Source organism: Lytechinus pictus, unplaced genomic scaffold, assembly GCF_037042905.1.
Source record: "Lytechinus pictus isolate F3 Inbred unplaced genomic scaffold, Lp3.0 scaffold_19, whole genome shotgun sequence".
Taxonomy (NCBI): domain Eukaryota; kingdom Metazoa; phylum Echinodermata; class Echinoidea; order Temnopleuroida; family Toxopneustidae; genus Lytechinus; species Lytechinus pictus.
In genome coordinates, this window is record NW_026974140.1 from 11,649,986 (window position 1) to 11,664,858 (window position 14,873).

The following is a 14,873-nucleotide window of genomic DNA, read 5'->3' on the forward strand; positions in this document are numbered from 1 at the left end:
TATCATAAAAATGTTGTTTGACATACATTAATCGTGTTCTTATTGACACTATGTAGTGAATCATTATAATGAGTAATGCTACGAAAATGTCAATAAAACAAAATCGCTGGCAAATACCAAGCAGAGACTAACATAATCTTAAACCAATTTTTGCTGCCCCTTTTGTCACTGGCGATATGGGGGCTTTCGGGCCTAGAGCCCAACATGTTCCCCGACCCATAAAGAAAAATAGAGGATAAAGGGAAAGAAACGAAAAAGGGTGGAATGTTTCACATCATCATTTTTTTTTATTTTGTATCGAAATCTATCATGAAATTAGATTTTCATGATAAACGGCCCAAACTTTCGCTCGATCGCTACTTAACCCCCCCCCCCCCCCCTCGTACGCCATGTTATGCCCTCCATTTTCTGGCACATTACGCCATGCACGGCCTGTTGTTTTGCTTGTTTTGTCATCGCCCATAATGCTTTGACAAGCAATTAGACAGTAGAACAAATTTATAGTAGATATTAATGAATTATACGTAACTACCCGGTGACGGATTGATTCACATGTTTGGAGGCTCTATTCAAATAGGCCTAAATTAATAGCTGCTGAGTCAGACTCGACTAGGTCTTAAAGTTTCCGTTTGGGGGTTCGCCCATGTTTTATTAAGAATTCAAGTAATTTGTCAACTTAGGACATAAAAAAGACCCAGGACGAAATCGAAGAATGGAAGTAGCATACGTAATGTATGATTTCCTCTTGCATGGGAGAAAAATATCGGTAGTTAAAACGATCACAATTCCGATCGCGTTGATCGACCGTCTGCTAATCCACGAGGAGCAAGGCATCACATTGACACTCAGTATCTGAACGCACTTTGAAGTTGATCATTAACTAGGACAGTACTCAGTGAGCTTTTGGCAAGTTCTCTGTAAAATGTAAAAATCCCTACACCTACTTAAAGCTAATGGTATAGTACATTGGCGGAACAAGGATTTAATATATTGAACTGGGGGAAGAATCAGAAATTTGTTTCATTTTGGAGGGAACGTCTTTATATCTTCATAATCACGGACAAGATAACATCGATTGAATCTTGATAACAGAAAGAGGACTCCGTTGGAAATTTTTAAACAGGATTTCGATCACAGAAGTAAAATGGGTAAGTAAATGTGTCGGTTTTGTTTCAATATTTTTCTTCTTTAACTATAATGTGTAAACGGAAGTTGTCATTCTATAATATCTTCAGTATTGATTAAAGTGTATCATGTTTTACACAACGTATAATCTATAAGTTGCTATTCATAAACTTGGATAAGGGCTAAACCAGAAGTGCTAATCAATGCAATTAATTAATAATTATCGACTTGACTATAATTGCGTTTGACCAACGCCTTTCAAATAGAAGGTCTCGAGCTCGAACCTCGCTTCACGATAATCCCTCAGCAAGAAATGCATCCCTAATCATGCTGATGAAGTGAATGTATACCATTATAGGATCTATTCAGGGAAAATGTGTGAATGCTTTCGATGCTATCATCTTTGGAGTTATTTTGAATTCATGGCAATGATGTATTGGAAATTGCAGTAAATTTCTATCAGACATAATTTTTTAATGATTATAAAACGCCACAAGAGTATACAAAGCAGGAGGCCTGCATGCCCATTGTAAAATAACAACAAGAAGAATATAAAGAAAATAAATGCATTTGCACGCGAATTTAAAACAAGTGTAATGATTAAAAGATGAATGAATATTTCAGATAAAAATATATTGATTTGATAATAGATATATACATTGATGCATGGAATACAACTGGTTCATAAGGAATTGCTAATGTTAGTGGAAACCACACAAAACATAAAACATACAACTCCTAATCATTTAACATAACACTTCTTGGATGAAATAATCAGATAGATGAAATTCATAATTATTATATCAATTATTTAATGCAAAAATGACGATATCAAATCTATATGAGACCTTTTATTCAGTAGTACATATACACGTATGTACAATTCAACCATTTTTGGTGCGATGTGAAAATGAAGCTTTAAAAGGATTGATTATTACAAGTGAAAACTTTTCTTTACACTTAAAGATTTATATCATAAAGAACATGAAGCAATGACAAATGTCTACGATTTAGCAAATTATCGATTTTTTTGTACCCCCATCATGCCCATGGCAACCTAATAGAGATATATAGGGTCATGAACAGTGGATAGCACTATTTATAATTGGAAAAGGAAATTTGCATGGAAATTTGCAAATAGTAGTCATGGTATTGTACCAACGGAGGAAGGCTACATAGCGTGGAGGAGAAAGCAATAGATAGAGAGAGAGAGAGGGGGGGGGGGGGACGTGAGAAAGGGGAAGAGAGAGAGAAGAAGAAGAAGAAGATAATGAAGAAGAAGAAGAAGGAGACGAAGAAGAAGAAGAAGATGAAGAAGAAGAAGAAAAAGAAGAAGAAGATGAAGATAATGAAGAAGAAGAAGAAGAAGGAGAAGAAGAAGACGAAGACGAAGACGAAGAGAAAGAAGAAGAAGAAGAAGGAAAAGAAGAAGAAGAAGATGAAGATAATGAAGAAGAAGAAGAAAAAGAAGAAGAAGAAGACGAAGTAGACGAAGAAGAAGAAGAGGACGAAGAAGAAGAAGAAGGAAAAGAAGAAGAAGAAGATAATGAAGAAGAAGAAGAATAATAATAATAAGAAGAAGAAGGAGTAGAAGAAGACGAATAAGAAGAAGGAAAAGGAGAAGAAGATTAAGATAATGAAGAAGAAGAAGAAGAAGGAGAAAAAGAAGAAGAACAAGAAGAACAAGGAAAAAAAGATGAAGAAGAAGAAGAAAGAGGGGGAGAGATATTTAAATGAATTTATAGTTTTATCCGTAGATTCCATTCATAATGGTTTGATTTTTGCTTTGCAATATACGATGCAAAATATGAAAAATAAACAAATTTAATGTATTGATGAATCACTAGAGGAATGGCGGATTTTCAGAAAATTGGAAAAGAAGGGGATGACACAATAGAGGCCATTAAATGTCAGAACTTTGAAAAAATGAGTAGTTTATTTAGATATCACATTTTTTTCTTTGATGTTTCAATTCTTAGAAAACACTCAACAAAATTTCAAAGGAATATTATACGGTCATCTAGAAACCGACATCCAACCGTCTCACCATACCGCAAACTTCCCCCGGTATTCCGGGGCCGGGATGTTACCGTGTAGGGGGAATATCTAAAGGAGGTCTCATGATATAATATTCTTTGACAGCTTATGCCAAGGGGTAAGGGAGAGATAAGGGTGTAAGTGGTTACCCCCCCCCCCCTTCATTTTAGAATCAGTCTATATACTTGTGTGGAAAGACATGTCCGATTTCCATCCAGGGTCAGCTAGCCCGCCAGCTGAGGTCTCGTATTTGAAGAAATAAATTATAATCTAAATACTAGTGTATAGTTTGATTCATTTGTATTGTGCTATCTATCTATCTGTGGCCCAGTGGATTAGTATTCTGACTTTGAAACAGAGGGTCGTGGGTTCGAATCCGAGCCATGGCGTAATTTCCCTGAGCAAGAAATTCATCCACATTGTGCTGCACTCAAGCCAGGTGAGATGAATGGGTACCTGGCAGGAATTTATTCCTTGAAATGCTGTGAAAGGCTGCGGGACTAAAGCCAGGGTAATAATATCCAAGTCCTTTGGAAGCGCATAGGGACGTTGTGAAATCAGTAAATGTGATATGCGCTATACAAGAACTGCGTTATTATTATTCTTATCTATATCTATGTCTATAGCTAGAATCAAATCATATTTATACAGAATAAGACATGATCAACAGAAGCTGCTTACATCATGGTCCTGGGACAGACATAAACATAAAAAAGATGATCATCAATACAAGATATTATAAATTAAGTAATTAATCCGTAAAAAGGTTGCTCGGAATAGAATAGAAAGAACTTAAGAAAAAAGGTGCAAAATTGGGAAGAAAATACAGAATAAGAAGAAGCGATATGCATAAATACAACAAGTGTAGTCAAATAGGAGAGAGGGAGAGAGGGGGGGAGAAAATAAAATAAAATGTAACACCATCTTATATACGAATAATTACAATCTGTGTCCATCTATTCATCTATATGGACTTTGGCTCTATTATGCTAAACAAACACAATTACATGACATAAAGATAGTATTCATTTATGAGAATGATACTCTGATCTCTAAATGATAATATAGTGTCATATTATTATTTTTTGGGGGGTTCAAAATTGATGTAACTTTACATCAAATTTGCTCCATGGCCCACATTCCGACAAATATGTTTTTTATTATCATCATCACAAGTATTACTATTCAGTCAATGGCCAGTCTCCATACGTGTATGTATGTATTCATTCCCCCCCCCCCCCCATCTTTTCCCATAGGTTGATCTCTTCATGTACATAAAGGCTCTTTTGAAACAGCCCAGTATCTGAATCCGTATATAACCAATTCAGGGCTTATTTCATATTAATTTTATAAAAACTACTTCTTACCCTCTTTAAGACGACAAAAAATAAAGTTATATAAAAGGAAAGTAGAACCAGTGGAGGGGGTAGCAGAACCCACCTCAAAAATGAAAAAAACAAGACAAACGATCAACGTAACTCCAATAGATGATAAAAAAGAAAGCTGTTTTCCTCATGATTTCTAAATCAATCAGCCAAATGAATATGTCGCAGAAATACCACAATAATGATATAGTCATTGAAATGGAGTAAAAAAAATATAGCAGAAGAGGTCAATTATAAAGTATTTTATTCTTTAAAATTTTCTAAAACAAGAAAGGGTGAAATTCTATTTAGAATTTTGAAGAAAGAAAACGAAAATGACAGGGATAATCAACAATGGATAAAATAATCACTAATTGGAATCTCTTATGACACTTTAATTCTTCTTAAAATTTTACAATTTGTTTGATTATTTCCTTTTGGCAAATTAGTGAGAACTAATAACAGAAAATTGAAGATTGAATAATGTTAACATGCAACAATATCGCTTAGTCAATAGTAATCATCGTCTACCCGATGTTTGATCTAGTCTCAGAGCGAGACACACCTTAACCTAATTTAAAACACTCGACTCCCATTGTTTGAACAATCTGTTCATAATCAATACCAATTACCCATGTTTAAATTACTTGGTTATTTCATCATCTCCAGGGGCCCGTTTTACAAAGAGTTGCGATTGATCCGATCAATCATAACTATGGAAAGCCAGTAAATTCAACATATAAAATGCATGTTTGCTCAAACAATTTTTTTCAGATATGAATGTATATCCATAAATTCACTGATTTTTTGACACTTTGGTGTGTTCTCTTTTGTTTACAAAGGACATTTGGCAAATTTCCTGTAGAAAAAATTATGACACTGATGGATTTCCATAAAGTTACGATTGATTTGATCAATCGTAACTCTTTGTAAGACGGGGCCTAGGTTTCCTGTGAAACTCTCACTGCACTTACAATTATCATCATAATTCACAATTCACAATTAGACCTGTTAAAGGGTTGCTTCTTAAAAGGCAAATAGTAAAAAGCAAGAAAATGCAAAAAAAAATACATCCAAAAGAATAAATTCTCTTATTTCAATGGCGGAATATATCAAGGTTATAATTTAAATCTTAAAGTCATTCATAAATAAGAGTTGAAGATTTGTACAGAGTGATGTTTTAATTGTTAATTCTCTCTAACTATAGCTAGTTTACTCCAAGATATCCCGGGAACGGGGCTCAGTGACGAAGATAATCGACAGAACTATACAATCAAACTATTTTCACTCTTAGTATTCAATTTTCACACATATACATCATGTACATAGTTGCTATGTAGGAAATTATTTAGTTTGTTAACAAAAACCGTTGAAAAATGTATCCTTGAATTAGTCAATTGTTTCATTGCTTGATATCAAAAGTTTTGAGGCGAAATTTTTGTTCATACATGCATGTATTAATAGTATTGACATCAATACTTAAATCAGATAGTGCTCATTTTGACAATTTGTTAACATTTTTCGAGACATAAATATAATACTGTATTACTAAGTATAACTTCAAGTCTTAAACATTGAATAATGATACATTTCATTTCAAACATGAGTCTATCTGTTTATGTTATTACATTCATAACCAATTCTCCCTATGAAAGATTTTAAGGATATATTTTTATATGAATCTTAGAAAAATAGTTGTTTAACCATCATTATATTGAAAGTCTTAGTTTTTTATACTTGTTTATTTACTAAAAGATATTAAGTTTTGACATTCATTTCGATTCATTTGTTTCTTTTTGTGATTAAATTACTAATGTTCATATTTACATTGATTGTAGGTTGTCGAGGTATGATTCCCGTTGCTTCGCTGATAGCAGCTGTCCTGCAATGTGTTGGAGTAGCAATGTTCTGTAGTTCGGCGATCCTTGGATTTAACGAATCCCTTCTTCTCCTCGACAGTAACCAAACACTCGCCGATATCGCACATGACAACTAGTAAGAATATAGAGTTAAGAATATGGATTTTCGATGGTTTAGATATGTTTGCGATAGATTTATGATTCAGTAGGAGAAACGGGGAGGGGATATATGCGTATTATTCACCCCCGAAAAAAAACCGATTGCATTGAGACCTTTAATGAAAGTTATCTGATTGCCTGTGAGAGTATATTTTCATAGAAAATGAGACGAAGAGACGAATAATAAACCTTATCATACGTATAGATCGAGTAGAGACTGGTGGTGTGAAATCTTCAACAGATTTGGTAGACCTCATTATTAATACAGTTTTTATTCCAACTTTGCCTCTTCTTAAACTTCCCAATACAAATTGTTTATGATAATTTTTTTTAATTTGCGGTATTTAAAAAGAAAATTGTGTGTTTTTCAGTGTCTACAACATCGAGATAGGTGTGTATGCCTGGACAGCTTTCATGATGCTCTGGGCTGTTGGTTTTCTCTTTAGCGCCTTCATGACCACGGCACAAACTAGCGCAAGGTTCGCCCATGAGGGCGGTAATCTATGCTGCAGTTCATTAGGATGTGTTGGAGCGGTAAGTTATCTGGGGCTCGTTGCAGAGAGAGTTGTACTCAAACACTACAAGTCAAAAAATCAAGCGCAAGTCCCAAACGCCTGATTTTAATTGGTTGAAAATCAAGTTGCACTTGATATTTAGAGTTGCGTTTGATTGCAACTCTTTCTGCAACAGGCCCCTGCATGCTGAGGACCGTTTCCTAAATGTTGTTATAATCTGCAAGAACAGTTATACTGTAATTTTTCAGTCTGACTGGCTGATATTAATTTTGTTACATAAATCGTGCAATTGTTATTATTACAAGTCATTATGAAACGGGACCCTGGTCTGTTCCGCATGTAGGCAAGGCTTTTATCTTGCTTATTTCAATGCCTCTCATTATTTTTGTAGTTTGTTGTGACATAATATTGCAAGATTTAAGAACAACACTGGCCCCGATCTGAGCCCTGAGGTACTCCATAATCATTTGAATATCAACAGTACGACAATGGAGTCCCAGATGGTAAAGTACCATATAGAAATGAGTGAAATTTCTGGGTGAATGGTGGATTATTCGAATGCATGTGTGAATTTATGACCAAAAAAAATATATTGCTGAAAATTTTCGAATGCAGCCTCAAACGTCCATAAATCTAGACCCAGACATTTTGCTTATCTCCCATCATCTTGTGATTTTTTCAGGCACTCTTTTTCAACTACATTGTCCTGATATTATGGGTCGCTATTTTGTGTGCCTCATCTTTACTCTTCACTTTTTCACTGATGATTAGTGGTTATCAGGATATCAACAATGGTGAAACAAGTCCGACTTCAGTTGATTTTTCATATTATGGTAAGTACCAGAATATCTATTTTTTAATATTATCATAATTAAAAATATAAAAACTTAAGTGACCACAGTCATATGCAGCTGCGGGGGGATGTCTAAGTAGAAATTTCCTAAAAACTCGGATCAGCTTGATATTTTACCTTTTTCTGCCTCACTCCACTTAGGAATAAAGAAGTATGTGCATATCATACAACAAATTAATCTTGTTTGAATGACAGTGGTGCATTCAAGATCCTCCAGAATTCGTCTTAAACCTTTTGATAATTCATACAAAATATAGGCCAACATATTCCATGTATTCAGAAATGTATAACGTGATTGGGGCGACCCCCCCCCCTTCCATGGAAAGAAAGAAAAAAGCACTGCTACCTATACTGACATATTTATTCTCCATTTTCCTAAACAGGCAGCAATTACATAAAATAACATTCAAACTATAACTTTAGATTATTATTACTATTGTCATTAGCATTATCATCATCATTAGTAGTAGAAGTAGTAATAGTAGTATTATCATTATCATTATTATTATAATTATTATTATTATTATTATTACTACTACTACTACTGGTACTACTACCACTATTACTACTATTTAGTCATGAGGACGAATTTGATGGTCTGTTATAGTAACTTAATGCAAGAAATCGTCATTATCATGCTCATGAAAAAAAAACCAGAAAAAGAAGAGGTATATTCATCCTAAAGCAAGTGAAAGTGAAGAATGACAACGCATGCGAGTGGAATAATGCAAGATATTAATGTAATTATTTAGCAATATTATGGGGTATTATGTAGAGATTCAAGATGAGAATTGTTATAACGCTTACTGGGGAGTGTTTCATAAAGGACTTGTCGGACGTTTTATCCGACAAGTCTTATTTTATACGACAGTTACCATAGTAACATTCCCTGACAGCCAATCAGAATCAAGGAAAGTTGTCAGATCTGACGACTTGTCTGACAAATATCTTGATGAAACACTCCCCTGAAGTAAACGAAACACACTTTTTTTTTTTCGAAAAGAAGCATACTTCTTCTTTTTCAAACGTAAAGCTAATTTCAATACAAAATGCTAAATAAGTCGCAAATTTTTCGTTGATGTTTTAACGAAATATTGCTGTTTATTGATTATCCCATTTGTGGCAACCCCCATCTCAATTTGTTTAATTAAAATAATTGTTCACAATATGGATCGACATATCCAACTTTAGCTGATAGAATTAAGAATTATTCAGTCTCAGAAAGATCGCCATATTGACAGGTTCTTCTTCAAATTTTCACTACTTTAAGAAAAGCTTGTCTCATATGTTATACATGCATGTATATATCATCATCATGATGTATTTTTTCTTCATCTATACAGGTTTAAAGATTGATCAAGTAGTAGAAGTTGAAGAACTTCAAGGAATTGTAAGTCTATTTTACTGCATTGTTTAATACCCTCCAAACCTTTTATATTTTCCTATTTAAAAAAAAAAGACGATGATTAAATGGATAATAAAGTACCACATACAAATCCAAGGAGAAATTTTCAACTAAAGCAATATCCATGGGCCGCGTGACTTAACATACATCATAGTATCTAGAGTATTAAGAAAGAAAATATACATTAACATATTAAAAATTATACTATACATCCGTCCAACACTGTAAAAACGCTGTTTAAAATTCTAAGCTCGTTGTTCAAGCCCATCAGTCTTACAACTATAATGTGTAATCGTGTTACGCAACCTGTTTAAAAGTTTATACAACTTGTTTGAAGGTTATAACAACTTACTCTTTCGTGGAGTGCATTTCTGTCATTCATACATTACATTTTTCCCTGGTATTACTTGACCTTAGCGCTGCAGCATTCGACACGATCGATCGTCCTATTCTTAATGTTCTTGTCCTTCGTTTTAGTGAACATGGTGTAAGAGATTATGCGCTGTCTCTTCTTATCTATGTTTTAGATCACAGAAATGCAAAATTTTCTATCTTCTGAATGTGAAGTGAAATATGGTGTGCCCCAGGGCTCTGTATGGGGCCATCATATTCTGCCCCTCTTACTGATATTGCCAGATCTCATAATGTGTGCATCTTTATGCATATGACACACAGTTGTATTCCTCATTTAATCCTTCTGATCCACTTGAAGAGGCAAATGTAAGAACCCGTATGGAAACCTGTATATCTGAAAGAAATGAGAACTTGGATGATTTGTAACAAATTACAGTTGAACAATGATAAGAGTGAGTTCTTGATCATCGCATCACGTAATCAAAATTAATGTCCAAAATTCAGTGTCGATCTTTGTATGTTGGTAATTATCTTATTGATGCAAAGCCCTGTGTACGGAACGTTGGTGTTCGATTTGATTCTGAAATGTCAATGGCTTCCCATGTGAATTTGACATGTGGAAATTTGTATTTCCAAATTCTTAATATTAATAGTGTAAGAAAATCCATGTCCACAAATGTAACTTCATTCATACATTATTTCTCATTTAGACTATGGCAATGCATTGCTTTTTCAATGCTAACAATTATCAAATCCTCAAGCTTCAGAGAGTGCAAAATGCCGCCGCACGAATTCTAGGTAAAACTTCTAAATATACGCATATAACTCCTGTTCTTAAAGAACTTCACTGATCGCCTGTGGTGGAAAGAATAAGATTCAAGATTTTGTTGCTTACATGGACATTTATTAATGGTTGTTCTCCTCATTATTTTAACGATCTTATCTCGGCATATGTACCCTCTATAAATCTAAGATCTTCACGAACCGGGTTGTTGACAACTCTTAGAATCAAATGCTCATTTGGTGAAAAAGATTTTGCTCATAGTGCTCCAACTTTGTGAAATACACTTTCATCAACAATACGCAGTGCCAAGTCTATAGTGTCATTCAAAGCCAACTTTAAGACATCTATTCTCATCATATTTCAAATAACAGCCCCCCCCCCTCCCTTGTGTAATAATTCCCTCTGCGCCTCTGAATATGAAACTAGATAGAAGGCGCACTATAAATGCTATTATATTTATATATGTATATATATATATATATATACATATATTCTATACAAGGATAGAATTCCCGAAGTATATATATATATATATATATTTACTCGGATATTTTTAATATCTTATTTGTTCATGAACAGAGCGATGCGATGATCCTCTATTTCTCCCTAACGGTTGGCGGCTCTGCCCTCGTTACATTTGGTTTAGTAAGTATAGTCCGGGTTTATCAACCAAATAAAATAATGATGATTTTGGGAAGTATTCTCTTCTCTTACACCATAATTACATTGGTAGTTATTATTGTCTTAGTGTTCTTGTGTAAAATTTGATTGATCGGCTGTTATGAAATTCTTCGACTGACCTGTCAACATTTTTGCCATCCAAGAATTTCGGATATGAAGTAGGTCTATATAACACCCTTAGGGTTCTTATTTCATGATTTTGTTACAATTCTCAAATGGTTTCACTTAAAAGCCCAATCGTGTGTGATTTTGCATATAGTTGGTGGTGAATTGAACAATCTCAGGTCAGAAAGTACTACCTTTCTTTGTCCCTTGTAGGTTTGATTAATATCGCTACCTATATTATAGTTTTATTTACTCCTGGGGTCCGTCTTACAAAGCGTTGCGATTGATCCGATCAATAGCAACTTTGGAAAGCCAGCATAGTCAACATATAAAACACATGATTGTTAAAAAAATTCTAGATATGATTGTATATCCATAAATTAATGAATTTCTTGACAATTTGGTGGGTTCTCCTTTGTTTACAAAGGACATTTTGCAAATTTCCTGTGGAAAAAAATATGTCACTGATGGATTTCCATAGAGTTACGATTGATTGCATCAATCGTAAATCTTTATAAGACGGGGCCCTGAAATATCTTCTGCGTTTGTTTTAAATCAAATTCACTTCGTACATGCATCTACATGAACCTGTTTGCAACGGAACAAGAATAAAATGTATACATTCTTTTTTTTTCAAATCATTTTCTTTCTTGCAGATCAACTCCATCGCTTGTATGTCAAGTAATTGGAAGCATCTAAAAGTTGGTGACCAGTGGAAAGGCTACGCACAGAAGAGAAAACAAGAAGAAAGAGAACTTCATGAGATGACATCATACAAATCATCGGAACGGCTCGCAAATAGTCTTTACTATTAATTCATTTATCTTGATGGTGTTAATTTGGAGTTCAATTTGGATAATTCATGATTCAACCTTGTTATCACATCATATCTTGGTCTAAAAAAAACCATGAATATCGTGAATCTCATAGCACTAGTGGACGCGTAGTGGTTCTGACTTTCAACCAGTGGGTCGTGGGTTCGAATCCTTGCCATGGCGTGTTTTCCTTCAGCAAGAAATGTATTCACACTGTGCTACACTAGACCCTGGTGAGGTGAATGGGTACCCGGCAGGATTAATTCATTGAATGCACGAGCGTTGAAAGGCAGCTCGAGCTAAAGCCGGTGTAATAATAATAATAACAATGCGCCTCAGACTAGATTGTTTCTAGATAGATGGCGCCATACAAATGACTATTATTAGTATTATTGTTATTATCATTATTATTGTTATTATTATTATCAGCATAAATAGTAATAGCTTATGACTTGAGCTATGAATAGAAATCTACATCTTAGGGTTCCTTTAAAATAAACACATTATGCTTTAATGTATGAAATCAATCTAATGAGATTGGATCTGGGGTTGTAATTTCCTTTTCGAGCAATCTGCCTCTTCCTGCAAAATCTGAATGAAACAATAATATATAGGATTTTTTTTAAATGATATTTTTTATTACAAAATATCTACGACTCACCAAAATTATTTATCAATTATTGCGTTTGTAATGTTTTGACAAAATGTATATGATACGAATGATATGAATGCAGGAGAAAACAATAAATAAAAAGCAAATAAAAAAAATTGAGATCTTATAAGAATGGTAATACAGTCCATATGTTTTTCACCTTATTTTAAAGATATTTTTATTTTATTCCACAATATCAATTTACGAAATAAAAAAGATTAAGCGTTGCACTTGTGTACATTTTAACTTTGTGTTATTTTGAAAATAACCTCATTAAAAATGCAGTTCTTTTCACGCTTTACTATACATTATATTCGCTAGCATTTGACTTTATGCAATTTTATATGTACCAGACTGCAGTGTAAAATATAAAATGTGAGGATATGATTGAATGTCAGGATATCGACACCGATAATACTCTAAAAAGTAAAAATAAGAAAGAAATCCATTCTAAAAGGAAATATATGGATTTTATAAACGTAAAATAGTATTTCGCCAATGTTCGTATAAACAATTAATAAGACAGTATTTTTACTTGTATACGACAATGCATTGTACATATTATATTCACAATGTATATAGCGAGAGAGATATAATGACTTGTATTTTCTTATTTATGAATATGATTTTATTCAAAAGATTCATTATACTATATGCTACTCTGTGATTTAATACATGTATAATTATTTTATACTTTGCGTCTATACAAACATTAAAGAAAATAAGCAAGTTTGACAAATTCATAGGATCTGGAAAGCGTTGCTTTAGAAATACTTACAGCATGTCCTACAATTAAAAGTTGTTTTGAATAAATAAGAAAATCAAACAAGTTTGACACTTTCAATTTCATCAAAATTGGATGTGAAATAAAAACAAAAAACAAGGTTCGCTTAATTTCACAAAACAGATTAAGCAATTTCATATTCTATATTCCTCCATACATCTTCCTACACCTCTCTCTATCTATTTCTCTCTCCCTCCCTCACCCCCCCCCCCTCTCTCTCTCTCCCACACACACATCCTCACACACACACACACCCACACACACACACACACACACACACCCTCACACACACACACACACACACCATCACACACACCATCACACACACACATCCTCACACACACACACATCCTCCATCCCTTTTTCTAAGCGTGTAAGCAGCATATACTGACCGATATATTTGAATGTAAAAACACAGTATAATGATAATGATAACAATAATGATGCACGTGTATATGGGACTTATTTTAATGCTCTTTAGAATGTGCATTTCTGTTTGTATGTTATGTCATTCAATGTTTGTATGACACATTTCATATTAAAATATTAATTGTCGGTATGAACTATTATTGTTTCTTTAATTGATCTAGTTTGGTGTTTGTTCTAGAACAAAGCTGCATAATTCACCCGAGACCGCCTCTTCCAATGTAGATTTACCTCCATGAAGACGCTTCCTAGTAAATAACATACCGCCCTCTCCGTTGAGTTCAATGATTTGTTCTTCGGACAACCGGGCCTTCTGCCAAGGTATACACAACTGCAACTAGGAGAAAAGACCCTCATATTCAATGGATTTCATGATTTTAGGATTTGGTATTTTAACTTTGGCTATGTATGGTTTGAACTCGACTTTTAAAATGCATCTCTAAAGAAGCAACATTTCCATTATATAAGAAGAAAAACACCACAAAACACATGTCGGTAACAGGAAATGCCATTGTTGTTTTCAGAAACAGTACAGAGTTATAAATAACAAGAAAATGTTCCCAAATATATATTTTAAAAAAGTGTTGAAAAGGGGAGAAGCAGATTTCTTGAGAATTCCACGTCCCCATAACGAATGAGCAGTAAAAACACGCATCTGTTTTGTTTGGCTTATTATTACAAGGTTAGTGTAAGAAAGTAAATAAAATCGTCATGTGTCATGACTGTATATAGAACGGGTTATGGGATTATCTTATTACTAAATTTGTAAAGCAGGTCCTCAAATGGATATTTTCAAACAATATAATTACAGAGAGGGGTACTAGATGCCAAATTTAAAGTCAAACGGACAAAAAAAATCAAATTACCACTAAAATTTTCGAATGTTAGATGATATTTCAATATAAATTTAGTTCACGTCACTGATCCTTTACTTTACGGGCTTTAAGATTTTTAT

General features: G+C 33.8%; 1 protein-coding gene across 1 annotated transcript; it reads left to right on the forward strand.

Annotated features, from left to right (window-relative positions):
- The first annotated feature begins 489 nt into the window (after window positions 1–489).
- LOC129260902 (neuronal membrane glycoprotein M6-b-like) lies at window positions 490–14,055 on the forward strand. Its single transcript, XM_054898901.2, has 7 exons — window positions 490–1,148; window positions 6,365–6,521; window positions 6,916–7,078; window positions 7,742–7,892; window positions 9,256–9,302; window positions 11,035–11,100; window positions 11,898–14,055. Exons 1-7 carry the CDS (start codon window positions 1,145–1,147, stop codon window positions 12,054–12,056), a joined length of 747 nt encoding a protein of 248 aa, XP_054754876.2. The 5' UTR covers window positions 490–1,144; the 3' UTR covers window positions 12,057–14,055.
- The last annotated feature ends 818 nt before the right edge of the window (window positions 14,056–14,873 follow it).

Bases quoted from the DNA above. Each gene is read 5' to 3' on its own strand.
- LOC129260902 (XM_054898901.2), top strand. The intron at 6,522-6,915 runs GTAAGAATATAG...TGTGTTTTTCAG, and splicing joins GATATCGCACATGACAACTA to TGTCTACAACATCGAGATAG. The intron at 9,303-11,034 runs GTAAGTCTATTT...GTTCATGAACAG, and splicing joins TTGAAGAACTTCAAGGAATT to AGCGATGCGATGATCCTCTA.